Below are 26,777 nucleotides of genomic sequence, written 5' to 3' on the forward strand. Positions count from 1 at the left end.
TAAATCCAATAAGGAATTCAGGAGAAACTTCTTTATCCAGAGAGTGGTTAGAATGTGGAACTTGATACCACATGGAATAGTTGAGGCGACTAGCATATATACATTTAAAGGGAAGCTAGATAAATACATGAGGGAGAAAGGAATAGAAGGATAGGCTGGTAGGAGTTCTGACCAAAGGTCTTGGACCTGAAACGTTAACTCTGTTTCCTTCTCCACAGATGCTGCCTGACTTGCTGAGCTTCTCAGGCATTTTCTGTTTTTATTTCAGATTTCCAGCAGTATTTTGCTTTTGATGTGCCGACAGGAATGAAGTAGGGAAGAGGCTCCTGTGGAGCATAAACACCAGTTGGGACGCGTGGCCTGTTTCTGTGCTGTAAATTCTGAGTAATTCGATAGAAAATGCTGGAAATGTACAACTGATCAGATTGAAGTTTTGGGTGGAGGCTCTGCAGGTGCTGACCAAGCTGTTGTGTATCTCCAGCATATTCTGTACTTATTACAGATTTCCAGCCTTCCTTTTATCATTTAATAGATATCCAGTTGTTTCAAGCAACAATCTGTCTTGGGTTGAAAGTCCTGAAGCAAAGAGAGTTGCATTTTCCTTCTCTTCACCTAGTGACAGCTATGGTCCTCCCATCGCCAGGGGCGCTATCCTATCCGGGGGGGGGGGGTCTGCCGCGCGGGGAATGACGGGATACTGGAGGACCTCCACACGTCGGTCGAGATGGTGTTGATAAAAGGTGAGGCAATGGACGCGTTGCTATCGCAACCAGAGTGTTTTTCATCTCCCCAAATAACTTTACAGTAATAAGATTTGAGTTAATACATTGGGGTTTGTAAGAGTTCTTATAGTGAGGGTCACACCGACACAGAAAGTTGCGTTAATGTCCGCCTGCACATCAGTCACCGCACTTCATAAAATCCATTGCGGGAAGCGCTTTAAGGCTCTGTGTGGACATGAGCGCTGTGAATTTCGCTTATTTTTAACGGACTCATTTGAAGGCGGACGACTGTGTGTTTCTTCCTCAAATCTCCCAATCCTATCCTAAAGACACTGGCTCTTGCTGGGTATAGTTCCACGGGTATCAGCAGCCCTCTGGTGCCTCTCCCATGTAATGAATTTCATCAAGTTGAAAGACATCACAGCTGACCCAATATCCACACTTTGCAACAGGGGTCATGGGATAGCGAACTGGAGTGGGTGGGAATCCTGACCAGTGTTTATTCCCTTTTCCTTGCCCAGGGTGCTGAGGCTGCAGTACCTCAACTTGGATCAGTGAACTCAGTACAGACTGAGAATTGAATTTGAGAACTTCTGGGCTTTATTGCTCATTTACTTTTTGCTTTTTCCAGCTGAGTCATCTGAGCAAGCTCTCGATGTATTGAAATGATTTGTAGCCTTTGTATTTTGCCAATTGAATCTCACTCTCTGCATTAAAGGAACCTGTGCATGACATACCGCAAATGCAACTTGACATTAATGGGATGTTAGCTTCATGGAAAAAGTATTTAGTAAGCTTTTTTTTGCCTAACACAAATCAATTTGAAAATCATCATTGAGTCTCACGTATGTGAAATTACTTTGATGAAAATGTTGTGTGGCTCTTTTGGCTCATCTGCCTACCTCCAAGAAATATATATCAGACATATTTTCATAAAAATGTAGCTTTTTTAATCTGATAACTATAGTAGTTGCACATCATATTTTGAACCAGACAAGGTGGCTGATAATTTTCATGAAAAAAAAAGTGGCAGTCCACTTTTCAAACAGCTGATTGAGAAAAAAATGCTCCACACCTACGCCTCAAGATTCCATGTTCAAGCTGTGATTTGGGTTTTGTTTTTATCTCACCAGGAACAACAAGCACTACAAATTGCATTAGGCCCCTGGGTTAAGGAGAGAAACAGAATCAGCCAGGATTTATGCTCCAGGCTGTTATCCAGCAACCACTGTTGGAAAGTATGTCTGTGTAGATGTTGGGTGAGGACATAATTGAGCTCAGTTGTGATGTCCCTGTGGTTGAATATTCACTCTCTAGAATTACACAAGGAGAATGCTTGCACAAATGGCCATTTATGTGAGGTCCAGAAGGTAGTCTTGCCCCAACAAGTCAGTGCCTTTGGAGATGGCAAGGAAGATGAAAGAAACAGAGGAGAGGGTCAAAAAGAGAGCTCCAATCCAGAATCAGTTTTTACATTTATAAAATAAAGTGGATTGCAGCCTGGTTGTGGAGTGCGTTGCTTCTCTGAGGTGTAGTTCCATGAGGCGAGGTATTGAAGGGCAGGGTACAGGTTCACACTCATGAGTACTCCAACCACTCTTCTTCTGAAAGTTCCTGATCTGAGCCCTGAAATTGGAGGGAATTAGCAAGCAGAGATGAACTGTTTATCAATATGCAAGAAGGTAAATTCAGTGAAAGCTGCTCAGGGTGTTTACAGAGTGCCAGTGAAAGGAGCCTAAGAACAATTTGTCTGAGCATTGACTTAGAATCATGGAAACATTTGGCCCATTGGGCCTGTTTCTTTGAAATAGCTATCCAATTAGTCCCACTCCCCTGCTCTTTGCCCATAGTCCTGCAAATTTTTCCCCTTCAAGTATTTATCCAATTTCCATTTGAAAGTTACTATTGAATCTGCTTCCAGTACCCTTTCAAGCTGTGCATTCCAGATCATAACAACTCGCTGCATAAAAAAAATTCTCCTCATCTCCCCTCTGGTTCTTTTGCCAATTACCTTAAATCTGTGTCCTCTGGTTACCAACCCTCCTGCCAGTGGCAACAGTTTCTCCTTATTTACTCTGTCAAAACCATTCATGATTTTGAATACCTGTATCAAATCTTCTCTTAACCTTCTCTGCTCTAAAGAGAATAATCCCAGCTTCTCTAGTCTCTCCACATAACTGATGTCCCTTATCCCTGGTTCCATTCTAGTAAATCTCCCCTGCACCCTCTCTAAGGCCTTGACATCCTTCCTAAAGTGTGGTGCATAGAATTGGACACAATACTCCAGCTGACGCTTAACCAGTGATTTATAAAGGTTTAGCATAACTTCCTTGCTTTTGTACTCTATGCCTATATTTATAAAGCCAAAGATCCCATATGCTTTTTTAACAGCCTTATCAACTTATCATGTCACCTTCAAAGATTGTCTCTCCTCATTCTTCCTTCCAAAATGCATCACTTCACACGTCTCTGCATTAAATTTCATCTGCCATGTGTCTGTCCACTTCACCAGCCTGTCTACATCCTCCTGAAGTCTGCTACTATCCTCCTCACTGTTTACTACGTTTCCGAGTTTCCGACTTGGTTGAACAAAATGTGTGATAAAGCTAAAAAAAAACCTAAAAGAGTTCAGCAAGACTTTTATAATATATTGACTTGAATGTTTAAAAAAAAACACCAGGCAGTGCAATTAAGGAATCTGTACATCAAAACTTGGGCTGTGCCTGGAGAGTGCATTTTGAGCTGAACAACTTTAGAGTGAAGTCTAATGGCCACTGCTGCTGGTGAACAATTTGAGGTGATGAATTGAAAGCAGCACACAAGAAGCGTACTGGATAAAATTAAAGCGTGTTGGCTTATGTTATTTCTTTTCCCTTTCGTACCAAAGTAAATTAAATGTAACCCTTTACTGTACTATCACTAATAGTCTATTTTCCTTTACAGTGAAATCTTCTGCTGTTGTATCCTTTGAAATAAAATTTACGGTGTCACCCAGTTTGAGGAGCTGTCACCTTCCAATCCAGCCCAACTCAGCGCTCTCAAAGTCAGGAATTGTAATACAAAATTTATTACACAATGAACAAAGCACAGTTAACACACATGGGGTGCGGGGGGTGGTGGTGGGGCGTCTGCTCATGAGTAAATGAAGGAGGACTTCTTCAGAGGGAATAAATTCTGCATCCATGGTCTTCCACTTTGTATTTTCTTGATTTAACACATCTTTAAAAAGTAGATCAGAGGTTTTTTTTCTCTCAGTTGTCTGTCCTTTCCTACTAACTCCTGCTGGGGCATGGGTCCATGTGTAATGGCAGTCCTCCAGAATCTTGCTCAAATGGATTATTCTTCATTTGTGAGCAACCTCAGTATCCTGTTTGATCTTGAGCTAAGCTTCAAATTCCGTATCTTATCCATTATCAAGGCTGCTTGCTTCCATTTCTATAACATTGCCTACCTCTGCCCTTCCTTAACTCATCCCCAATACAAGTGAAACTCTTGCTAATACTTTTGTTACTTCCAGACACAACTTCTGCAATGCCCCCCTCGTTGGCCTTAACCTCTAACCTATACACCTGCAACTTGTTCAAAACTCTGCCACCCACATCTTGTCTCGCACCAAGTCCCCCTTGCTCATCACCTTTGTCCTCGCTGACATCTGTTAGCTCTTGGTCCCCCAATGCATTTGAATTCAAAATCCTTGTCCTCGTTTACGTCCTCCCATGGCTTTGCCCCCGCTCCGCAACTTCCTCCAGCCTGATGTTCCCCCCCCCCCCCGACCCCATCAAACCTTTCACTCCTCCAACTCTGGCCTCCTGTGCATCCTTTGCTCCACCATTGATGACAGAGCCTTCAGCTGTCTCAGCCCTACTCTCTGGTACACCCTCCCTAAACCATTCTGCCTTTCTACATCTCTCTTGTTTTTGAGCCTCCTCAAAATCTATCTTTTTACCCTTTCCTTTTGTTATCTCTTCTAACTATCCTGCTTCTTGTCATTTGTTTCATCTCAGGGAAGCACCTTGGGACATTTACTGAAAGGAGCTATATAAATGTAACTTGTTGAGCCATGGCAGTGAGTGGCAGCAGACTGCTTGACTGTGGAGGGTATCACAGTTAGACCCGATCCTGTCATTAACTGATGAACTTTCCAGCAGGAGTCATTTGATGTGTCGGGAGTGGGAATTGGGAGTGATTTTCCCTCTCTAGACAAGAAGTGCTGAGATCAATTGTAGCATCACTATTGTCACCTGAGTTGAGAACAGGTAACTAGGCACAGACCTGAGATTGAACCCGGACCCACCTGCTGCGTATGGCACTCATACCGGGAAGTGCGTTTACCCACTAAGCCATCAAGTCACCTCTCAAAATTATTTTTAAAAATCTAGTAATAAGTGCAGGAATCCTTTTTAATACTCCTCAGTAGCTCACATGAACAATCTTCTCTCCAGGAATTAGCATTTGCTATTTTAAATCCCATCACTAGGAATACAGAATTGAACTCTTAGCAGTGTTTTAGACTAAACCGCAGGGAGGCATTTAGTTAGTGTGAGATTTTATCTCTGTGACTCAATTACAAAGGGAAAAGAAGTGAAATATATGTCAGTCATTGTGGCTGTTCTCAGCTGTTTTACACACAGAATGGAGGCTGTCTGTAGCTGCTGTTGTGGATACTTTGTTAGCAAGTTAGGATTGCCACGTTTTACCAAGTTTTTAAAAATTCATTCTCAGGATATGGATGTTGCTCGCAATGCCAAAATTTATTGCCCGTACAAAGTTGCCTTTGAGAAGATGATGGTGAGCCTTCTTCTTGAACCACTGCAGTCCATGTGGTGAAGGTACTCCCACAGTGCCATTAGGTAGGGAGCTCTAGGATTTTGATCCTGCAATCCTGAAAATCCAGCAAGTTCAGAACGACAGGCAGTGGGATAGAGGCAGAGCTTAGAATGGAATCATGGCTTTACTTGACTTCTGATTTTTGCCTTTTGGAGATAAAAATTCAGCAGAAACCCAAAAACGTCAATAACTAAACTCTGTACGGGGTGATTTCTTTGTGTTATGTGTAGTGAAATCATAAATTAATTCTCTACGATCTCATTTACAATTTCAATGCACATAATGTCCAGCAGAAATTTTCCCCCTCAACATAAGGCACAGAAATGAGTTGAAAAAATGAACTTCTATTTTAAAAATTAGACTTTTGGTATCTAGTTTATCTCTTAATAATTTCCAGATGCCTGCTCAGAAACCCTGGGTGAGGACTCAGGACACTTGATCGTCTAAAATTGTCCAGTGTGATCATATCCGTAGTTTTCATTGCAGAGACATTCCTTAACCAGCCTCGCAACAGCTTTCCTCCATGCCACTACAGATGGTTTATTATTTCAATGTGTTTTATTATAGTTTTTATTTTCTCGCCACTTTTCTAATGGTTATCTACAAAAGTAAGTTTTACACTTGTAACTATTTTGTTATAACTATTTACAACCCTGATATTTAAAACATCAAGTCCAGGAATTAATTTTTTTTGATGTTTCAGGTCAGGTTTTCAGTTTCCCAGATGGTAATCTGGCCCGAGATCTGGTCCTTCTGATTCTCATGGTAATCCTGGAAGTGATAAGGCTATATCTTGGTAAGATGCTTAATTAAATTATATTGTACCAAGCTAGCTGATCCTTTATGGAGTTACTAAGGGTAGCCTGGCATAGTTGTGATGTTTAGTTGGAGCTGTGTTTAACCTGACCTGTCTTTTAAGGCCAGTACTCAGCTACTTCCTGGAGGTAGGGGAGGTGTACTTGAACAAGGAACATCCTGAGGTCAATTTGGGACTAATAGCTATTGCTGAAGAAAGTTTCCCTCGGTTGGCTCCATCCCTTGGGGAGAGTCTAGGTTATTTAGGTTTGAAGGACAGCGGGATTTAATTTATTTTTTATACTTTTTCTTTTAAAAAGCATTAATTTGTGAATGGTTGCTATTTTATAAATATTACATTTGAGCCAATCGGGTACAAATATGAAACATGTTTGCACGTGTGACAAAGTGAGATGATTTCAAATGTGATGCTTTGAGGAGTGATAGATATGCACTAGATAAAATATTTTAATATAAATATTAGCAGATTTACCATTGCATTGTTTATTGTTTATAACAATGGTGATGTTATGCCATGTAACACATTGTAATATTATCAGGTCTACAGTAACTGAAATAGTCAAATTGTGTTTTTGTTACATGTTGCTCTGGGATTTTTACTAGTGTTTTGGGGATCAAGTTCCATAACTTTGTCGAATTTTCTGTGGAAAATACATCAGTGGCTTTGATTATTATTATATATTCCTTAAAATTGAGTACATAGTTAACGTTTTTTTAAAATAAACTTTATTTCAAGCGGCCAGTTATTATAAATTCAAACAGGAAAACAATCAAGCATTTAACTTCTAATAGTCAAAGCAGGAGTGTTTTTAAAAAAAATCTTTTTTCTTTTTCTTAATTGAATTCTCAAAAGTGGACTTTTACATTAATATTTTGTGAAGCCATTGTACATTTTGATTGCCCAATACTAGCAGGAGGAGTGGCATTGATATATCTAGGTATCTTGACATGATTCTGTTTGCACTGGGAGAAATGCGGACAAGAATTGAAGCAATTTGTTTGGCCTTGGCTTCTGGGGATTAGTTAGGTCTGAGGACAGGGAAAAAAGTCCCTGCGTATGAGTGGTTATGTTGGTTCAGGTCATTGCCCTTCATGGTCAGTGACCCCATCAGTACTCATTTTGACTGGGTTATATCCCACAGGTGCTACAGCCACATGTTTGTCTTGGGAGTGTTGCATTTCACCTTGGGGAAGGAGAAGGGATTTATTTTCTTGTAGCTGGTAGTGAGAGTTGTGCTGGCCTGCTTATTGTGGGTGGGGTACTCACTCTCTATTGGGTAGACCCAACAAGCACTGCACTGTGGACCATGGAATTTCAAGACCAACCATAGTTCTTATGAACTACTGTGCAGCATGGCTTAATGCGGGGCATGAGCATAATATGTGTAGGAGGGTGTCCTTCTAGATGCAGCTCCTCCATCGGTTATCTGGTATGGAGATATGAAATTTGTGGGGCTTGCACATGTGATGTATGATCTTTCATTTGTGCATTTTGCTTCAGCTGGTTGTGTTCAGGACCTGTCTCCATTCCTCCCGCCGCTCCTTATTAACAGATAGCCTAGATTTTCTTCCCTGCTTTCCTTAGGTTTTCTGACCGGTCATTGGTCGTGGAGGCAAGCATGGTGCACAGGGTGGACATTTGTCTGCAGGAGACTGTTGGCGAGTGGAGGAAGAGTTCCAAAGGGGTTGACTCAAGTTGTAGTCTGCAAAGTATTGCAGGGATTTGGAGGCAGAACCTCATCAGGTTGTAGAATATTGGTCACGCTGGAAGAGGTGAAATTTGTTGGCAGACTGGTGGAAGGACTTTATTTAGCTCTCGTCGAGGAGCTGAGCTTGTCTGGTGAATCTACTGAAGGTCAGTCCTTCTGGGATGTTTCCATTTTGCCAGCTTAGGTAGAGGGCACGGACCTCCCTTTAGGGCCACAGAAGCAAGCAACCCTTCTCACCACGTCACGGTGCAGTCCCTAGGGATGGTGCACAACTGTGGGAAACCACAAAGCAGTCCTGAGGAGTCACATCATTACTTCACCTGTGCCAAGAGGTATAAAGGAGAGATCCAGAACAAAAGGTAGAAGACAGAATCCTTCACATGAAGCATCAAACAGAGAGACTAAAAGGGCTCTGATATAGACCAGAGAGGAACTAAACAGTACATTTTTCGTAGATGCGTAAAGGCTTCTCCAGCATACCAGAACTAAATGCTACGAATAGGGTGACAAGCTGGGGAAACTCCTCGCATACACCCTACGGTTGTAAATATATAACAGGACTATTGCATCAGTTAAACGGGCTGATAACCTCACCATTTTTGACTTTAGAGAATTCAGTTATAAAGGATTTTGAATTTTTTTACATACATACCAGAAAAAGAGCAGCTGGTCTGTCAAGCCAATATTCAGAAAGGCACCTGTTCCAGCAGGAGTTACTAGATAGTGATCAGAAGCAGGAGTTATTTCTCCTTCCTAGCCCAGCTATGCTGATGCCAATTGTGCCCGGTTGAAATCAGCTAAGTTAGCACAGACATGACTTGAACTGGAGACCTTCTGGTCTATATGGCTTAGTGCTTTATTAGGCTACAGGCATTGCTTCAGGTATTACATATAATAAAGGTTTTTCTGTGTGTATGACCTTGAATGTAATGGGTCTCCAGCATCCAGGTGTTAAAGCTGGTTTGATTCTCTATCTTTTCCCCAGGTTTTAAAGGTAACCTGATTGAAGAGGCGGTTCCAATTGTAATTAGTCTGGTCCTGACAATTGGAAGTGTGATGCTTTCCATGTACTTCTTGCTGTGGCAGACCTACGTGCTGAAAGCAGATGTAATAATCAATGCAATCCTCCTGCTAACCTATGGATTGGAGGGGGTTTTGGAAATAATTGCTGTTTCGGCTTTTGCCAGGTAATTTGATCGATTTGCCTTAGCTCCAACTTAAGTGCTGATGTCAATGACATTGATAGCTATTACCTGTTCACCTTTGGTCCAAGGATACACCAATTGGAAGTTTAAAGTAACTGTTAGAACCCTCTAACTGTTGGCTGAGTTAGTAAAGACAGTGTGTAATTGAGCCATACAGACCAGGTTCAATCCCTCTCATATCTTAGTAAGGGTAGTATGAGTATTACAATTGACATCAGGCAAGGTTCCCACTCCTAATCATGATCCAGTAATTCCTGTTGGAAACTGCACATGTGGTTGAATAGCCTGCTAACAGTTAAAAAAATGTATTTGATGACCTTTTTGTGCTTTAGGTGAGGGATGTTCGTGCTGGGGAATGCGAAGCTTCCATTTTGAGCATCCTATGTCAGGTATAGCATTGTTAGATGTAGAATAAAGACCCTCAACACTGCTTCACACATACTCCCAGGTCGTGGTTAGAGGCAGAGTAAAGCTTCCTCAATACTTCCCCCATCAAGCACTCATACGTTGGCTTTAAGATGGTTTAGATAGAAGATGAAACCTCTACTCCAGCCCAGAAATGTGCTTCAGCCTCAGAAGCAAGCACCCCCTACTGTAACATATTCCTATTTCTCACACCAGCTTCCATTGGCCTCTGAGTGTAAGTACCAATTTGTACTGAATTAGGCAGAGTTTTGTTGTGGACGCACGTCTACGAGGAATTGGATTGTGACCATCCAAACACATTTCACATAGAACCCTTATAGTCAATAGACCCAGGAGAAGTTAATTTCTTGTTGGCTGGATTAAAACTCATCCCAAAGAGTAACTGCTCAGTCTAGCCCACTGATCCACATAGTACTCAGCGAGCCAACAATTACTGTTTTGGATGAGCTACTGGATAATTGCCATGGAACCATATCAATACCTTCATGAGAGGAGGAAATAGGCAAAAAATACCAGTTGGAATAGTAACTAGGTGGTACAGTGTTAGACATTATCCTTTCACTGCTGGGATCTGGATTTGAATCCAGCCCAGATTTATAGAATAGTTGTCACCTAGTAGAACTCTTATTTTATGTATTTGTAAGTATTGACTTCACTTTAGGCTAGCAGACAGTGGGAATAAATTGTTTTTCAGTGTCTTGAACTAGACTCATTCTTCTGTTTGATATTGGCAGTGCTATGAAAAGGCAGGCATATTTCAGTATTTCTTATCTTATATTTTGCCCAGGATCTACACATGACATGACTGGAATGATGCATCATTCGTTTGGATCACTAAGACATTCCTGCCATCTGGAGTTCTTTGCAGTTTGTGTCAAAATAGGATCAAAACAATTTTTTTTATTAAACTTTATTTTTGTGGGGGAATTTTAGGTAAGTTTCCCCTTTGTATTTCTATCCCCTTTTGTCTACCTTATCCAATGCCTGCTTCCAAGAGGATCCACAGGTTGCCCTCATGCTGCTGCCATTGCCCCCTGTAGTCCACCAACAAGCGATGCCAGAGACTACCCAGGCACGGCCGAGAGACAATGCAGCCTGCACTCAGTATTGCTCAGATTGGGAGCTGGGCTGAGCAGAGTGGGAATTGAACCTGCATCCGCCCAAGCTTTGTGCTCAACAATGAAGGATAAATCATTGTGCTGTCGATTGGCTGAGAAGATTGAGCACAAGAATTTTCCTAAATTAAGCCCTGTTGGAGGTAAATGGAATTTCCTGAAGGGGATATGTTGTAAGCCTTAAGGATGCTTCAGATCACAGGTTGTAGCACAGTTTTATAATATAATTTGTCACAATAAAAGTATTTATATTATACACAAATCTGGATTCAATTCTGACTGTTCTACAGAAAGCAGCGGTTTTTACAGACCTCAACCACTGGGATGCAGTGGCGGATACATGGAAATTTTGTACTACGTCCCACTTGGAACTGCGGAAAAACTTGCAGCAATACAATTTTAGATTCTGTACACTCAAACCTGGATTGTAACCAGGTGAAGGACTGTCACTGGTGCCGGTGGTGGGAGCAATTTGAGGTGACAAATTAAATAGTTTTCCCTTACTGGTACTATGACACTAAATAAACTTAGTAAAATACCGTGGTGACATTCCAGCAGATTTCAGGTAGGCATAACTAGACAAACGTCAGTGGCCGCTGTAGACTTTTATAGGCAGGTACAGTTTTTTCTCCTCCAGTTTTTTTTTTACAGTTATGCAATTCTGTTGGTGGCAATGGTCTTCTGGTACTTCGACCAGGACCTTGTGTGTGCCTGGACACAAGACATCTGGTGGGCTATTCAAGTATGATCAGCTCGATCCTCTCCACTCCCTGAATTCCAGCAGTGATAAGGAGCAAGAGATCTGACCACTTTATTTTTTCAATCTCACCTTCATTAATTTTTGATTTGGGGGGGGGGGGGGAAAGAGACGCGGGCTGATGCCAATCATAACTCCCTGCTGAGATTAGCTAACTCAGTGCAGACCACGAGTTAACCTTGAGTAACTCAGTATCTCACACGCCACATGCTACACCTACCCATCGAGCTAGAAAGATATTTTGGATGAAAAAGGTAATACCATCTTTCAGAAAACAGGCTTATTTATTTTCAAAGTACCAGCTTAAATCTTTTTTTCTATACAAGATCATATGTAGATCCAATTCAATGACAGATATTGATAGAAGGCAATCAGCTCTGACACAGAACTGTTCATATTTCACGGGCTGGAACGTTGCTGGAGAAGGTCCCATCAGCCCAGCATTCCTAGCCGTAGAAAAAGATTGTGGTTCACTCGCCTCAGAAAAGCCAGTGGTACCTCAACCTTTTTTAAATTGGTAACTAGGTAATATTTGGATGTATGAATTAAAATGTTATGTTTTGTAAGCTGCTGAATATACACAGCATTTCCACAGAATTATTTTTTTAAACTTTAGATCACTTGAATAAAACTATCAGCAGTCCTTGTACGGGCAATATAAACCCATTTTAGTTTTTGTTCTCAAAGAGATACTCGAGGTCAGGCTGCCCTATCCTCTGCTCCATGTTGCGGTTTTTGGTGAACTCCTTCAGCAAGGTCATTACTTCATTATCAAATTCTGGAGGAGTTGGCTTGGTTTCTGTTTAGGTGAAGAAGGAAAAAAACAAAGGTCACAAAACTCATGTAAACTATGGTGTGGCTAAGTTCCAGAATAACTACTAGACACATTGGATCAAAATCCAATGCCCTCTTCAACCCACAAAAAGCACAGTTCCTACCTATTGGTTAAATTCTGTAAAGAAAATTAAATAGGGTGATGTATGCCGTGATTCAGACAAATTTCCTCCCTTTCCTGAAGGCATTGACTTTTGGGGTACTGCTCCATGATCTCCAGCAGCCCTCCAGTACCTCAGCAAAACTTTCATTCTTCACGTGTGAGCCTAGACAGTGAGTATCTATTTGATTGTTAGGGACATCACAGCCGAGCTGATTGAGGACCCCAATCAACACCTTCCAGCAGGATTCACTGGATAACAATAAAGGGTAAATTCCTAATTATAAGGATCTGGAAAAGAGAGTTATAAAACAAGCTGCAGGTTCAAGCACAAAATGGTGCAATAGTAATGGCTGTTTAAAGCAAAACTCCCTCAACTTCCTTAATGGCTGACTTTTGTGTAACAGCCAAACAGACTCCAGTTTGATTTGCAGCATGTGCTGAGTTAGCTGATCTCAACTGGGCTAATGGTAGAACTGTTACAATTAGCCTCAGTGCCACTGGGCCAGTGAGATAAAGGGTCCTCACTCCTTAGCACTATGCCGTGATTCCTGCTCAAAAGTGCACAGGTCAACAGTGTTATCTCTGGCCAGATTTGCCCTCTTGAGCTCCGGGACAGTGAGACTAATTATAATGCTCTCATTTATGCCCCAGCTGAGATCAGCTAACGCAGTGTAGACCAGGGATCGTCCTGTTCTGTACACGTTAGTACCGTACACAACATGGTACATTTACCCACTGAACCTTCAGAGGTTGGGGTTTACTTTTGATGAACAAAGTTAAAATATAAAAGAAATTCAGAAGTCAACTATTTACCAATTAGTTACCTTCTAATCAGGTCCGGGGGATGGGGGGAGAACAGCTGTCTCTGTACATACCTGTTGCCCAGTAGTAAATGTCCCAGTCATTGCTTGGCTGATTGATCAGTTTATCATACAAGCTCAGCTGCTTCTCTGTCATTTTATTCAGGTATTCTTTGGCAAAGAAGCTGAAATAAGAAATTGATCAGGCATAATGGGTTGCAAGCAAAAATACTATTATTGTTTCTAGCTGAATGACTCAGTGGCTAGTTTACCATGTGGTGCGTTACTTCGCGAAGCAGAGCAGGAAGCACTCAGATTTGATTGATGAGTTTGCTTATCTCAGCCTAGATAGATTGGGGCACAATAACTGATATCAATGCCACTGTACTGGGGTAGGGGAAATTGGCCAAGGTTTCCAGTTTTGATCACTATTCACAGACTCTGAATATAAATGAGCATGTCTGTACTCGGTGAAGGCAGGTATGGACTTGTCTGTAATTCCCACTTTAATATCTGAAGAACAGCACATCTGAAATGCAACACACCTTCAGTACTACACTGGAGTGTCATATTTGATTCTACGGTTAAACCCTTGGTTTTAGGCTTCAACCCACAACCTTCTAACCCAGGGGTGAGATTGACACCAACCGAGCTAAGCTAACTTAAGCATATCAAATTCTTTTGACATAAATCACACTGACATAAATAACACCCTCCCCTAATAAAAAGCAACAAACACACTGCAACTGCAATAATGAAGCAACAGGATTCTTTGGAATAATTTGTAATTTAATTAATCCTTCTGCTTCCAGCAGATTGAACCTTTTTGTTCTGGATGAAGGATCTTCTTGAATTTGTCTTAATTTTTTGGGTAATTTATCACAATCATTATGTTGTGAATAGCAGTTTATTGTGTGTTTTATTCAACACAAACACATCAGTATATAGAAGGTGCAGAATAGCTCCAAATGCATTATTAATAACGATTCAATGTACATCACAGCACGACACCACCAAGGGATTATTCTTTTTTTTAATTCGTTCATGGGATGTGGGCGTCACTGGCGAGGCCAGCATTTATTGCCCATCCCTAATTCAGCTTCACACTTAAGGTGTTTGTTTTCATTCAGTGTCGTACATCTCTGGTTAATGTTTCTTTTGTCAGTAGCGGGGAAGGGAGCATTTTCTATTTCAGGTACCAGTAACTGCATCAAATATTCTCAGGTCAGGTTCAGCATGATGAAATGCAGAGTAAAACTCCCTCTACACTGTCTCAAATAGCACTCTCAGATAAGGGTTAGATGTGGAGTACTACCTAATTAGGCAGAGCGCCCCAAGAAAAAAAGCAGTACAACCAGGTAACAATACCTTAGCCAGATAGTTAAATGCCAAAGGAGATGGTAACTCAGAGGGTCAGACCATCTTTAAATGCAAGGTCCACTTTTACCTCAGTATGATGCAGTTCTCCAGCATTCCTCGCTTGCGACTCTCGTACAGCAGGCGCGCTCGCTTTGTATTCAGCGGCTCATTGGTTCGCTCTTCCCATGGAGGCAGCGGTATCTGAATAACGTCTTTCATATCGTCATCAGGAGTATTCCCACGATATGCTCGGACAGAGCAAGCACCAAGTACGGCCCGGGTAACCCTTTGTCTGGACAGGCTCAGAACCTGTAAAGGAACAAGGTGGAGATTGTGTCAAGCTTCTGTATATTACTCTCTTCCTGACTATTTATATATCTCTTGATTATCAAGTTCATGGGTGTCAAATAAACTGAAATTGGAGCCTATCATCGTCAACAAAATTTTCGCATTATGATTTTTGTCCAAGCTAAAGTTACTGAGATGATGCATTGAGTAGTCTGCCTGATTGTATTACCAGTGCTTGGTTAGTCACCTGCAAATTGTGATATAGTGTACATAAGATATTGCACAGAGACAGAAATATATGCTCGCAGATCTCCCCTGGCATTGCTTCTTGAGTTGGAAATTACACTGTTACAAGCATTATCTCTCTCTCACATGTTTAGGCACATATGTTGGTTCGGTGCAGTTACAACAACTACTTTTATTCAGCCGTGGTGGGTTCAGCGAGGCTAGCCCATCACTGCTAGAAACAAGTCAACAAAAACTCAGATATAATTTTAAAAATCTACATTTTGCTCACCTGTATTACGTAATCGAAAGCATACGAACCAAGTTATGGCTCCCTATTTTAACAAACGTTTTTTCTAAGCACAGCTTTAAATAACAATTTGCATTTATATAGCACCTTTAACAAAGAAAAACACCCCCAGGTGCTTCAGAGGCATAATCAGACAAAATGGATGCTGAGCCAAAGAAGAGCTATTAGGAAGGGGTGACTAAAAGCTTGGTCAATAAGATAGGTTTTAAGGATAGTCGTAAAGGAGGTGAGCGCGGCGGAAAGGTTTGGGAGGAAATTCCAGAACATGGGGCCTAGACAACTGAAAGCACAGTTTGGAGGGGGAGGTTATAGGGCTGGTGGAGGTTACAGAGATAGGGAGGAGCAAGTCCATGAGGCATTTAAACACGAGGATGAGAATTTTAAATTGGGGAACTGGGAACCAACGTAGTTCAGCAAGAGTAGGGATGATAGGTGAGCGGGACCTAGTGTGGGATAGGTTATGGGTGGCAGATTGCAAACAATCTAGTTCTGCCTGGGGAGGCAGATGGAATCCCTGGTGAGGGTACAGTGTTTGTGGCTGGCACCAAGGACGATGTCTTCCCAGTGTTTAACTGGAAGAAGTGCGGTTCAACCATGACTAGATATCGGACAAGCAGTCTGACAACACAGGAATGGTGGAGGGGTCGAGAAAGGTGGAGATGGGTGTCGTAAACGTACACCTGGAAGCTAATCCCATATCTGTGGAGGATGTTGGCAAGAAGAAGCATGTAGGTGAGGAAAAGGAGGGGAGTCAAAGATAGATCTTGAGAGGACTCTGGAGATAATGGTGCAAGGGTGGGATAAGAATCTATTGCTGGAGATGCTTTGGCTACAATAAGATGGGTAAGAGTGGCAATCCCATTGAGCTGTACAACGGAGGATGATGATATGGTCGACCATGTCAAAGGCTACAGAGAGGTCGAGGAGGGGTAATGTGCCACAGTCATAGACGATGTTATTTGTAACAGACTTGCTGCCTGAACAACAAGCAAACTGACCTCACCCAGTGTTTAGACCATTTAAGTTTGCAGCACAGAGGGAGGCTATTTGGCCCATCGTGTTTGTCTCAGCTCTTTGCCAGAGCAATCCAAAACTAACTCTGTTGCCCCACACTCTCCGCATAGCTCAGTATCGTCTTCTGCTTCAAATATTTATCCATTTTCACTTAAAAGATGTAAGTCTCTGCCTCAACCACTCCCTGTGACAAAGCATTTCATGTTCAACTGATGACTCCTTGTCACTGACTCCCTAAACAGAAGAAATAGCCTTTCTCTATTCGCTATCAAACCCCTTCATAGTTTTACAAACTTGTCACATTTTGGAATTTTTAAATCACATTTTTAATGATGGAAAGGATTTAGGAATGAGACAGGTTTTAAAACAAAATGAATTTGCACAGGTTTTTTAAAAATCCCCAGGCTACTGCCATTCAAGTTGCATAAATAAAACTAGACGAGACAGCTATGAAATGTCACAGTTGAAGCAGATTTTAAGAAGGCTTTTCAAAGGAGGGTTGTAATGAGTTCAGCAAAAGGGTTCCAGAGTGTGGGTGCAAGATAGCTGAAGGTTCTGCCCCAAGTGGAGGATGAAGATACAGATCAGAGCTGGGTGAGCGCGGGGGGGGGGGGGGGGGGGGGTGCAGGTTTAGACCACAGAATCTTACAGCACAGAAGGAGGCCATTCAGCCCATTCGTGCCTGTGTCAGCTCTTTGAAAGAGCTATCCAATTAGTCCAACTCCCTTGCTCTTTCCCCACAGCCCTTCAATTTTCTCCCCTTCAAGTATTTATCCAATTCCCTTTTTGAACGTTACTGTTGAATGTGCTTCTACCACCCTTTCAGGCAGTGCATTTCCAGTTCATGAACCAATTTAAGTACTCGGGGCTCTGATTAAACCTGAAAAATCTTCCCACAGGTGATCTGTTGCGCATTTCCAACATTTTTTCCTCTCATTTCAGATTTCCAGTATTTGCATTATTTTATATTTATCGTGATATTAAAGTGTGCCATGTTCAAGGCGACTGGCTTACGGCTTTCATAGAAAAACAGACCGAATTGTGGAACGTGATCCCCAAAACACTGGTCGAAAATCCCAGGGTCGCGCAGAATTTGGCTTGTTCAGCCACAGTAAACCTGTGTGCATATATATATATATATATACAGGTGAGTGTAAGCTCAGACCCTCTCTGTTTATCCGCCGTTTTTACTCACACTCCGCACCACCGCCATCCTTCACCTCCTGACCCTGCGGGTAATGGTTGTGGCGCAACCCGGAGGGTAGACCCTGTAGCACACAGAAGTCCCTTGGTCCGGGTGGTTTCGCTGGTTCCACCGGTATCACATAGGAAGCGGAGCTGGCGAGAGGAGGAGAAATAGGAAATACGATTTGATCATTTGAGAGCCCCTGGCCTCGCCTCAGGGTCGCGTTATCCGCAGGTAAGGTGAGCGGGGCGGAAGTCGATTCCGGGGCGTCATTAGCAGGGCGGAAGTCCGCCTGTGTCCGCGGACAGGCGGGTCCGGGTCTCTCGCCGCGGCCTGGTCCGTCCCTGAAAGGTGTCCGGGTGTTTAATTGTCCGTGTGCGCGCGGCGCGGCTGGGGGAATGGCCGAGGGAGCCGATCTGATCGACATTTACGCAGATGAAGAGTTCAACCAGGTGGGTGAGCGGGAGTTCCGGGGGCTTGAGATCCGAGCCGGGGGCGGTGGGGTGAGGTAGAAGTTGAGAGATTAAGTCGAGGCCTGGGAAGGGCTGAGAAGCTGGGATCCGCGGTGCAGGCCTCGGGTCGTGGCTCGAGTTGTTGGGTGGTGGTGGTGGTGGTGGTGGAGGAGGGGGGGGAGCCGGGTGACCCCCTGCCCCGGGCCCGTGAGCTGAGAGAGCCGCTGCTGGAGAATCTGCAGCTTGAAATCAGCTCGGGCTCGAGTCCTGCAGCCTTTCAGAGGAGAGGGAAAAAAAATGAAGTGTTGAAACATATCGTCGGAATCGACTTTTACCGAACTTAAATCTGAAAAGTAGGGGATGGCCCTGGATCTTTCTATGATGAAGTTTTTAAATATTTAATAGAAAAAATATTTACCAATTAGATTTGTGAAATAAAAACTGTTGCTGTTTTGAGGTTAGAAACGACATATTGATGGCTGCAGTTTGCTAAAAGCCCATTAAAAAAAATGACATACTAGAAATCTGAAATTAAACATAAAATGCTGGCAATGCACAACCGGTACGCCGACATCTTAAAAGGGAAGAGACCGGTTGAGAGTTTGCATGTTCACCCTTAAGATCTGAATTATTTGATATGTTTGTTGAACGTTTATATGGTTTGTTAGCTTTTCTGTGTCCCCAGCAGTACGTTTGCAGTGCAGCAGTCCCCGACCGATTATTCCAAACATTTATCGTTCTTTGAGTTTAAAAAAAAATCTATCTTCAAGAGATAAAACGGGGAAAGATGTAAAAATTGAAAATCTGGAATAAAACCAGAAAATGCTGGAAATTGACATTAGATATTCAAGCAGTATCTGAAAAGAGAAAACAACTTGCGTTTATACAGTGCTTTTAACATAGTAAAACATCCTAAGATGCTTCACAGGTGCGTTATCAAAACAAAATTTGACACCGAGCCACATAAGAAAGTTAATGGTTTGGATGGAGATATTTCATCAATAATGGAAAGCAAAAGTCTCTTACATTATTTCAACCAAAGTCAATGGAAACTTTAAAAAATATATTTCTTTCTCATGGGTGCAACATCCTCTTAGCAAGATCAGCTTTTGGCCGCTTCCCTGTTTTCCTGCCAGATTCTCCCAAACATATTCCATTTTGTTTCTTTATAGGTTTGAGGTGTTTTAATCACCCTTTGCCTTCTAATGTATTTTGTTGTCTCTAACTTTTTTGTACTCAAAGACCCATTGTGTGCCTATCAAAAATGGCTGCCATCATGGCAATGGGAAAGCTAGGGACACTTCATATTAAAGTAAGTCTCGACACTGATCCCTTGAAAGTAAGATTGTAGGTGAAACATGAAGGGATGGATATAAAAAGTGATAATATGCAATGGAAGATGAAAAAAAATAGTAATTCAGTTTTTAGAGAAACATTTTTGTTTTTGAAAGACAGTGGAAGCAAATAGTGGATCCCAATTCAGAAAGGAGTTGTGTAGTTCTACGATGAAAGAAACAACTGAGGGTTATGAGAGAGTGGTATATTTTGAACTTTGGGATCAGCCAGATGAATCGCAATGTTTTTTTCTAATCCTTGACTTGCTTCAGTTGAAATATAAGCATTCCTAAATGCAGTCAGTAGGTGATCTACGGCCTCCCCTTCCCTTTAAATATTATCGTCCTCCAGCTGTTTTTCTTAGCAGGAAATCTAAATTTGGGCACACAATAGGTGCTTCGGTACTGAACTAATTAGAGAATGCTAACAAAACTTCCCACCCCCATTTTAAGATCAAGCCAGCTTATTGCATACCTTTTCATTAGCCCACAGCAGGAATATCCTATCTTACATTTCTATGGAGCCCAGGAAGATATATCATGGAGCCTCAGGCCATATATAAATTTAAATTCACATTCCCATTAATTTGAATATATCTAAAGTTGCTGGTACGAACACATCTTGGTGTTCAGATTTAGGATTGGCCCACCAATTAGCAACAGCTCTTTCCTCACAAAATTCAAGCAGGACAAACTAAATAAGAAATATAATAGCAAATAAGACAGTTAGCTGGGCTTTAAGGGCCAGATTGGCAGGTCGGGGGAGGCCACACAAGACCCTAGACTGCAAGTTGGACATCCTGGTCTACAGTTTTATTGGCCTGGTGAAGTGTATTTATTGCTCTTTATGCCTGTTCGGTGAGCAGTGCTGTGGACCCAGAATCACGGCTGAGAGAAGACATTTTTAGGCTTGATAGCTCTTTCATAAATTAATTTATTCTGTCTATATAAAAGTTTTGAGAGTGTGTCACACTTCAATACTCCCAGTGTCAAAAGTATATTTTAAAAAAGAGAAAGGCAGTCATTTCATTCTGAGGTCTATTATAGGTTGATTTCTGTTGGTGAGGGAAGTTTGCAGATTGACCTGGAGCTGGAAATTTACAAGCACCTGGAGATCCATTAACTTTCCTCGCTAATAGGAATTAAATTCTAATTTACATCAGGTATACCTATTTACAGCAATTGGACATATGGGTCCTCAAAGGGACAGGCTAGTTTAAACACAGCTCCACCTTAGCAGCAGCGTGACTGTAACAACAACAACTTGTATTTATATAGGGCCTTTAACGTAGTAAAACATCCCAAGGTACTTCACACAAGCATTATCAGACAAAATTTGACTCCGAACCACATAGAGAAATTAGGACAGGTGACTAAAACTTGGTCAGAGGTTGGTTTTAAGGAGCATGTTAAAGGAGGAAGGAGAAATAAAGAGAGTTGGGGGGAATTCCAGAATTTAGGCTGAAGGTACGGCAGCCAATGGTGGAGCAAAGGAAATCGGGGATGCGCAAGAGGCTAGATTTAGATATATGGTATAATGCTGCTGTTACTATAAAACGGAGTATCCTCTGTGAGCAATGCCACAGGAAATCCACTCGTTTTTTTCTGGAAATCTTTCGATTACTGGGTTACACTGTCTGTTTTGATTGAGGAAGGATTGTATCATCCTGATTAATGCTGTCTGACAGTATGCTGTGTTTTGCTGCCTGTTACAGGTTTAACCTGGTGCTGTCTTTCTGCATTTGCTCAAACTTGAATGTCGCCATTTAATTCTGGAACTTCATGAAATATATAACCAATGTTTTCAGTTATTCTTGAATTGCTTATAAATTATTTTTGAGTATTTAATTTTTTTTGTAAATGCAGAATAATCCAGAGTCGGGCAGTAGATGTCTGGTACTTAGTCAGGATCCTGATTCCCCAATTGAGTTACTGGTTAAAAATGACTTTTGTCAATGGCTAAGCAGTGCTTTTTTTTGAGAACCCTGGGTGGTTTGGGCATGCCTCTGATCCATCATGATACAGTTCCACTTTCCAGGAGAAGTAACTAGATAGCAGTCATGTATGGGAACTCTGGCTGATTTTCCATTCTTCCATCCCGCCCAAGGACACTAAGACCAATCATACCAGCCCAGTTGCTTACCTGGTAGGGATCAGGTAACTCGGCATAGAACAGGGATTGAACCTTGGTCTGTGAGGTTCAGAACAACAATCATGCAGCATATTTACCTACTGAGCCTTGGGGAAAGCCCTGAAAGGGATCCTATTAAGTTACTGGATTTATTTTTACATTCTCAGTAATGTTTTTGTAAAATCTGTAGGTAAATCTGTTTGTGGTTTGTGCAGGAAACAGTGTCAGTTAATATTGAACATTTTTGATTGTATTTTTGACTCTGGTGGTGTTTGGGATTTCCCTGCAGTGTGGCGAGTATGTCTTCAGATGTGTAGATCGTGCATTTGACCTTGTCTTTGTAAGAGTGCCATTTGTCTTGTGCCCATGTAGAGTTTGTTGATGACTCAATACTTAGTTGAAATTTTGATGCAAGAACATATTGAACAAATCACTCTGCCTGAAGGAGGAAGCAATTTCCACTCATTGTGTGGAAAGTGTACAGATTGTACTCTGACAGCAACAGATTCTGAGGTCCATCGCTCCCTACTCAAGACTTTGGATTTTCTATATAGCTTTGCACTCTGCTCTGATTCTCCTTTCCCCTATCCTTGATTCTGCACCTTTTTGTGCTGGGAATCTGGCCTCCATAATCTAGCCTGCCTGGATGGGTTAGCGAAACTGGGGTTTTCCACTGCAGGATTACCTACGTTGGGACTTCAGTAAAGTGTAATAGTGGTGTGTGTGAAATGTGTGCACTGCATCTATTTGAACTGTTAAAATACCCATTGGTACAATTAGAAATTCTGTCCTTCCACATGTGGGTTGTGTCCGAAGAGAACATTTTGAGCTGTGTAACACCAGGGTGAAGTACTGGTGGTTACATGTCTGTCACTGGTGGTGGGAACAGTATGAAGTGATGAATCGAAAATATCACACAAAGCACGCAACACAGTATTAAAATGCGTTGACTTAGAGTTCTATTCCTCTTTAATACATTGGTACTGCTATACTAAATGAACCTGATAACAGCATTGAGTATTTTGAATATGCCTTTACTAAATTCCATCGAGTGAGGTAGATGGAATTCCAACTCCCATTTGTCACTATAATCAGAATAACTTAGACTCTGATATTCTGGGATTGGGTTGGGCTAATTTGAATTAATTTCCTCCTCCTTCAATGACCTGATGGATCCTGTGCTGGATACACACCTAGTTATGTTTAGCTGATTCAACCCCAGCCCTTTCAGCTCTCAAACTTCCACGTTTTACCTGGAAGTTGGAAACACTTCACCTCTGGAGCATAAAATAACCTTGTTAATAAGGCTCAGGGAAGTAACAGTTAGCTGAGCAATGTGTTCAACAAAGATGTTTTGCACAGGATTTTAAATATATATTAAACAAATATTTTTGTGCTCATCAGCATTGAGCACATCCAGGTTAGTGAAACCACGGTTTAGATGCAGGGTACAGCTCCTTCTATTCTGCAACCACAACCTCTACTGCACCAATGTGACATTTTTCCATTTCCCACACAAGCCACTTTGTGGCATTTTTAAGTGCGATTCCCAGTTAATACTGAATTGGGGTGGTTTCATGCTGCTGGTCGATATCTGCAAGAATCCGGGCTGAGACTTCCCTGAACTCATTTCACATAGTGGAATACTTACAGCCAGAAATGAGACGAGACTGTCTCGCTTGGACTTGAACCCGGGACCTAAAGGTGAAAGGCCAGAATCTCACCCATTGTACCTCTGGTGTTGATTATAGTCGTTGGCAATGCATTCTGATGATCTCAACTTGTGTGTTTCAGCAGTTTCAATTGCAACAAAGTAAATGTTAATATAATGCAGTACGATCAGTATAAGTTTAAGCATCATGCCTCTTTCTGGCCACTGCCTCCTCTACTGATCACCCCCTCCTCTGTCTGGAAATCTGCAGATGTCTGACTGGTTTAATTAATAAATTGCTGACATTTAAACGGATTAAATAGTTTCTTGACATTGCTGGAAATCTTGCATTGCAATAAAAACAGAAAATGCTGGAAATATTCAGCAGGTCAGTCAGCATCTGTAAAGAGAAATACAGGTTGCCATTTGTGGTATTTATCCAACATCAGAACTGAAGACTAAAAGATAAAAAGGAGTTTTAGTAAGATGGGAAAAACAGGCGAGAGGAGAGAATCAGCAATTATACCAATCATAGAGAGGGAGTTAACGGATTGAAAGATTTGCAAGTTGCTTAATGGGAAATTATTTGATGATGTAAAAGATTGTCAGAGAGGTGATGGAGAAACATAAAAGAGGCAATAGAGTGGGAAAATAATGGAGGGTGAAAAGACATGGGAGGGGCCCACATAAAGAAAAAAGGGGATGGGGTGAAGATGGAGGGGGGAAAAAAGAGCAAGCTACTAATTAAAAGTTGGTCCGTCAGTACTGAGAAAAGTCCATCAGCCATTGGCACAGAGTCCCACCCACACTGTTCTGGTAAAGCTTCTCCACCTCAAATGTTAACCCCCCCCTTCCCTTGGAGGACGACTGACCCGTCGCATGTGACCAGTACCCCCTGGTGCAAGTAAATGGGAGGCATAGTTGAGGTCTAAAATTAGTATTCAGTCCAGAGAACTGCGGAGTGCCCTGCAGAAAGATGAGAGAGTTCCTAAAGCTTGCACTGACCCTCATTGGAACAGTGTAGGAGACCGAAGACACAGAGGTGAGAATGGGAATTGAAGATTGAAGTGGCAAGCCACAGGAAGGCCAGGATAACACCTGCAGACAGAATGAAGATGTGACCTACATTGAAATTTAACTGAGTGACTTCAAAATATTTTTTTTGGCTACCCCAATGGCTTAGTGGGTAAAAAAGCCACCTGATGTAGTATGAGGCATACAAACCAGAGCATCCCAGGCCCATGCTCAGCTGATCTCGTTCAAAGTGTTGGTAGGTTGCTATAATTTGCCTCTGCATCTGGGCTGGGGACAGAAGGAGAAGAAATTGTAAGATAAGGCTGACATTACTTGCAAAACAAATTGTAAGCTGAAAGGTCCTCAGCAGTAACCACTGGGTTAACAAATTGACCATACAAAACTGAGGAGGCTATTTGAGTTTTAAAATTTTTGTGACTAATAAGCCTTTCTCTGTAAAATACTAATAAACAAGGGGAAAACCCGGATTATTGTGAGTCCTGAAAATAGATGACCGTTGGTATTTGTGAAGGAATCACAATCCACAATCTGAGTTTTTTAGTCCTTGGGGGGGGTGAATAGTGAGATTTGACCGGCTTAGTGTCCAAACCAGTCAGTTTGGCTAAATTGTGCAGCCAGATTCCAGATTTTTTTTGGTTCTAGTTCCATTAATGTTGTTAGTAGTATTTAATGTGATGCTACCAATAAACTTAAAAAGCACAAGCTACTGTCTGCTCTTTTCTACTCCTTCACCTCCCACCCAAAAAAAGCTGACATAGTTAAATATGTAAAGGTAAAATTCACCCTGAGAATCAGATCTATAAGTTTCTTTGTTCAGTGAACCCTTTGAAACAAACCCAGGTGACAGCGTGGTTCAGTGGTAGCACTCTCGCCTCTGAGTGAGAAGGTTGTGGGTTCAAGTCCCACTCCAGACTTGAGCACAAAATCTAGACTGACGTTTCAGTGCAGTACTGAAGTCGGTGTGGTGAGTTTTGGATGAGACGTTAAACCAAGGCCCCCGTCTGCCTTCTCAGGTGGACGTAAAAGATCCCATGGCACTATTTCGAAGAGGAGTAGGGGAGTTCTCCCCAGGTGCCCTGGCCAATATTTATGCCTAACCAACGTCACTAATGCAGATTATCTGGTCATTATCACATTGCTGTTTGTGGGAGCTTGCTGTGTGCATATTGGCTGCCGCCAACAGTAACTGCACTTCAAAAGTACTTCATTGGCTTTGGGACGTTCTGAGAGTGTGAAAGGCGCTATATAAATGCAAGTCTTTACTTTCTTTCTCGTATTATGCACCAAAAAAATTCCGATAAGCAAGTCCTTACTCTCTGAAATGCTTTTTTATGTCCAGTAGCTGCTAATGTAGCATTGCCTAATGTTGAACATAAATCCTTCTTCCTATATTTGGTTTACTGGATAGGACATGAGCCCTCATGATTTCTCAGATTTCTGAAAGTGGTAGAATAAACACTATCAAACTAGTGAACTAGAACAAGTAGTAACTTGGAAGCATGCTCCCTCATTCTGCCCCCTTTGGGGTTCAGCCAGGAACAAAGGAAATCAAAATATGTATTTCTGACTATTGCATCAGGCTGTCAAACATGATGCATGCTGGCCTGGGCCTACACCTTTTGGTACGTCAGGAAACTTAAATGGAATAAAGAGTTCAGTTCCTTTCTTGGGACAAATTAAACTGTTTCTAGCTCTTTCGATGGACTGAGACTTTTCCTCACCTCTCGCTCGCTTTCTCCCCTTCCCATCTTTGTCCCTCATTCATTCATTCACTCTCCTTCCCATCTCTCTTACCCACCCACCTCTCTTGCTCATGCCTTCTCCTTCCTGTTTTTCATTAATGCGCTCACTTCATTTATCAGTAGCTCTGTGTTTGGAGTGGACAAAATCAGTTAAGAGCATGTCAGTGGACAACACAATACCATTTCGCCCATTTGTGCCTTTAATATTTAAAATTACCCAGCCTAGCATCCAACTGCACCCTGAATTCCCCATATGTTGGAGTTCACTACCATACCTGGTAGATCATTCCAAACAAACAAGTGAATTTTTTTTTCTCTATATATATTTTAAGTTTACTTTTTAATCATCTTAAATCGTGTTGTCGCCTCCCAAATCCTCGCAATCTACTGCCCCATCTCCAAACCCCCCTTTCCTTTCCGTTGTCCTTGAACGTGTTGTCACCTCCCAAATCCATGCCCACCTTTGCAGCAACTCCAGGTTTGAACTTCTCCAATCAGGTTTCCGCCCCTGAAACGGCCCTAATCAAAGCCACAAATGACTATGTGACGGTGACCCTGGTGCACTATCCCTCCTCTTTCTCCTCGACCACTGCTGCCTTTGATACAATCGACCACACCATTCTCTCCAATGCCTCTCCTCTGTTGCCCAGTTTAGTGGAATTGCACTTGCTTGGTTTCACTCTTATAAATTCACGTAGCCAGAGCATCTTCAGCAATGACGTCTCTTCTTTCCAGT

At 42.0% G+C, this 26,777-nt stretch overlaps 3 protein-coding genes across 5 annotated transcripts in view; 2 read left to right on the plus strand and 1 right to left on the minus strand.

Moving 5' to 3' along the window:
- Window positions 1–692: 692 nt before the first annotated feature.
- Window positions 693–11,082, plus strand: LOC137327884 (transmembrane protein 80-like). Of its 2 annotated transcripts, none has more exons than XM_067993774.1 (6): window positions 693–740; window positions 3,666–3,682; window positions 6,064–6,157; window positions 6,253–6,345; window positions 9,612–9,668; window positions 10,493–11,082. In XM_067993774.1, exons 1-6 carry the CDS (start codon window positions 725–727, stop codon window positions 10,636–10,638), a joined length of 423 nt encoding a protein of 140 aa, XP_067849875.1. In that variant the 5' UTR covers window positions 693–724; the 3' UTR covers window positions 10,639–11,082. The 2 variants fall into 2 exon arrangements, with proteins under 2 accessions (XP_067849875.1, XP_067849874.1); XM_067993773.1 differs by lacking the exon at window positions 9,612–9,668 and adding an exon at window positions 9,060–9,261 and having other exon boundaries at window positions 10,493–10,604.
- Window positions 11,083–11,842: 760 nt separating this feature from the next.
- sdhaf2 (succinate dehydrogenase complex assembly factor 2) lies at window positions 11,843–17,957 on the minus strand. The gene is made up of 4 exons (XM_067993772.1): window positions 17,706–17,957; window positions 14,762–14,982; window positions 13,390–13,499; window positions 11,843–12,376 (listed from the first exon to the last, which is right to left on the minus strand). The coding sequence occupies exons 1-4, from the start codon at window positions 17,721–17,723 to the stop codon at window positions 12,246–12,248; spliced, it is 480 nt and encodes a 159-aa protein (XP_067849873.1). The 5' UTR covers window positions 17,724–17,957; the 3' UTR covers window positions 11,843–12,245.
- A 63-nt stretch (window positions 17,958–18,020) lies between these two features.
- The window catches only part of LOC137327881 (cleavage and polyadenylation specificity factor subunit 6-like), a 59,152-nt gene continuing 50,395 nt past the window's right edge, over window positions 18,021–26,777 (plus strand). Inside the window, exon 1 of one of the 2 annotated variants that reach the window (XM_067993770.1) lies at window positions 18,021–18,148. In XM_067993770.1, coding sequence (XP_067849871.1) covers window positions 18,095–18,148 — 54 coding nt within the window. In that variant the 5' untranslated portion in view covers window positions 18,021–18,094. The remainder of the gene's footprint in view (window positions 18,149–26,777) is intronic. The other variant, XM_067993771.1, reaches the window with a different exon arrangement.

Source organism: Heptranchias perlo, chromosome 12, assembly GCF_035084215.1.
Source record: "Heptranchias perlo isolate sHepPer1 chromosome 12, sHepPer1.hap1, whole genome shotgun sequence".
Classification (NCBI taxonomy): domain Eukaryota; kingdom Metazoa; phylum Chordata; class Chondrichthyes; order Hexanchiformes; family Hexanchidae; genus Heptranchias; species Heptranchias perlo.